The sequence below is a fragment of the Pundamilia nyererei genome, unplaced genomic scaffold (assembly GCF_000239375.1).
Source record: "Pundamilia nyererei isolate P.nyererei 1_Seehausen unplaced genomic scaffold, PunNye1.0 scaffold00150, whole genome shotgun sequence".
NCBI classification, from domain to species: Eukaryota; Metazoa; Chordata; class Actinopteri; order Cichliformes; family Cichlidae; genus Pundamilia; species Pundamilia nyererei.
Genome location: NW_005187551.1, coordinates 1206793 through 1208981, shown reverse-complemented (window position 1 = coordinate 1208981; position 2189 = coordinate 1206793). Strand labels below are relative to the sequence as shown.

The window sequence follows — 2189 nt, the reverse complement described above, 5'->3', positions numbered from 1 at the left end:
TCCATCCACCGATCCGTCCATCCATCCACCCACTGATCCATCCAGTATACAATGCAATTAACTGAGATAGCAAAAATGTCAAAATGTGGCCATATCAATAACTCTCTTTATTACCCCTCTTAGAGTGATTCGCACAATTGGTTATCTGCTCTTCATGCTCCACCTTAATGCCTGCTTCTACTACGTGGCCTCAGAATATCAGGGCATTGGTAAAACTAAATGGGTCTACTCCGGCCTAGGCAGCGCGTAAGTACAGCACTTCTATACAGCCACTTGTGTTTGAGTTGGAGGGATTTTCTCATCTTTTTTTCTGCCAACTCTTGATGTGGACCTAGCATGCTCATACTGTATTCTGAGACTCTGCTAGAGCAGCTTTTGCACGAGCAGTGTTGGGAAGGTTACTTTTAAAATGTATTCCACTACAGATTACAGAATACATGCCCCAAAATGTTTTTGTAACGTATTCCATTACATTACTCAATGAGAGTAACGTATTCTGAATACTTTGGATTACTTAATATATTATCATGCTTTTTTACAACTGCATGAATGTACTATTGCTGTGTGATTTATTACTATTACTGAAGGTTACTCGCCATACCAATACCAACTAGATTTTTAAATCTAAATATAAAATGAGTAACAGGGAGGGTGGACATTAGGTAACTGCGCTTTTTGCAGCGATCTCGTATAGAAAACTATTCCGCGTATATAAAACAGGTCCGCGGCTCTGAACCGTAAAGGTGTAAAACCATAAAGGGACCTCTGGCTAATACGTTGTGTTCGTGTTGTGCTCGTAGTTGAAAACTGGCTTTACTTTGTTGTCTGGGTCAACGTTGCTAGCGAGAGACAGAGAGAGGCGTTGAAAGGCTGCTCCAACCGAACTTATTGTTTCGAGGAAAACACGAACACAGTGTACAGTCGAGTCTTAATAGCTTACTTACAACTGGGCTCATCAGGCACTCTTCTTGGCTGCAGTGGTTATTATTATATTTACATGCTTCCAGCTCCCGTTTCTGCTCGATGACATCTTGTACCTTTCCTTTTTCTCCCTCCCTCGCTCACAGACGCATAACGGGTATGGCAGTCCATTCTCCCTGCAGCACGGACTGCACTGCCCATCAGGCTACATTCTTTAGGGCTATGCCTGTAGCATTCTGCCTATTGCCTTCATATTAAATCATTTTTTAAAATATTTCTTCACATCATTATGAGACGCGAGATTGAGACACAGGCATTTGAGCCTCTTAATGCGTGTTTTGTTTGGGTTTCCACCGGCAGGGAAACCCAAAATAGAGAGAGCATAGGCGAACATATCAAACAGGAAAATACCGCCATGTAATCCCTTTATTTCAGCAAAGTAACTGTATTCTGAATACCACCTTTTTAAACGGTAACTGTAATGGAATACAGTTACTCATATTTTGTATTTTAAATACGTAACGGCGGTACATGTATTCTGTTACTCCCCAACACTGTGCACGAGTCACAGTTACAACAAACTGTTTTTTCTTCCCTCCCTCTGTGCAACTTTCTAATGATTGGCTAATGGTTTGAAAACAGTGGCTAGGGGAACATCTGTACTCACAAATGACCATATTAAACATGTTCACTCACCAACATGATACAGAAAGGTAGAAAATGAGCACACAGGAGGATAATGTTAGCAATGCATAACAAAAAGTTATAGCAAAAACAAAATTACCTAAAAAAAAGTCTCTGGTTTATTGCACAGAGTTATGAGTTCCAGCTCACAAAGCATCGAGTCAAAATCTTTCATATGTCCCATGTTTGCTGCTGATGCTGTGGCTGCAGTTACCTCAGCTGCTTCTTCTATGCCGAGAAGTCCCTGCTACTGATCGCCGAGTTACCAACTCCTGACACCACATTCGGGCTGATCTTTCAGATGACCAACTACCTTTTCGGGGCATTCTTTATGTCCACCATGCTTGGCCAGGTAGCTTCTTTCTCGTAGCATTTTTGTTATTTTACTTTCTCTTTTCTTTTAATATTTTTTTCTCTTTAGGAAGCTAAAGCAATTTCAGCAAGACATCAAGGAAATCGCTCAAACGTGCCCAGAACCCACCACTGCCATTTTATGCAAAACAAAGAAACAAACTCCATTTTCCCCCACACGACCCCAAAACATCCAATACAGTTTATGACACCCCTCTCTGACACCCCCCCCC

At 41.5% G+C, this 2189-nt stretch overlaps 1 protein-coding gene across 1 annotated transcript in view; it reads left to right on the top strand.

Annotated features, from left to right (window-relative positions):
* Positions 1–2189, top strand: part of LOC102203196 (cyclic nucleotide-gated cation channel beta-3-like) — a 25039-nt gene that overhangs the window by 12053 nt on the left and 10797 nt on the right. Inside the window, exon 9 of the mRNA XM_005744907.1 lies at positions 124–246. Within this exon, the coding sequence (XP_005744964.1) occupies positions 124–246 (123 nt within the window). The remainder of the gene's footprint in view (positions 1–123; positions 247–2189) is intronic.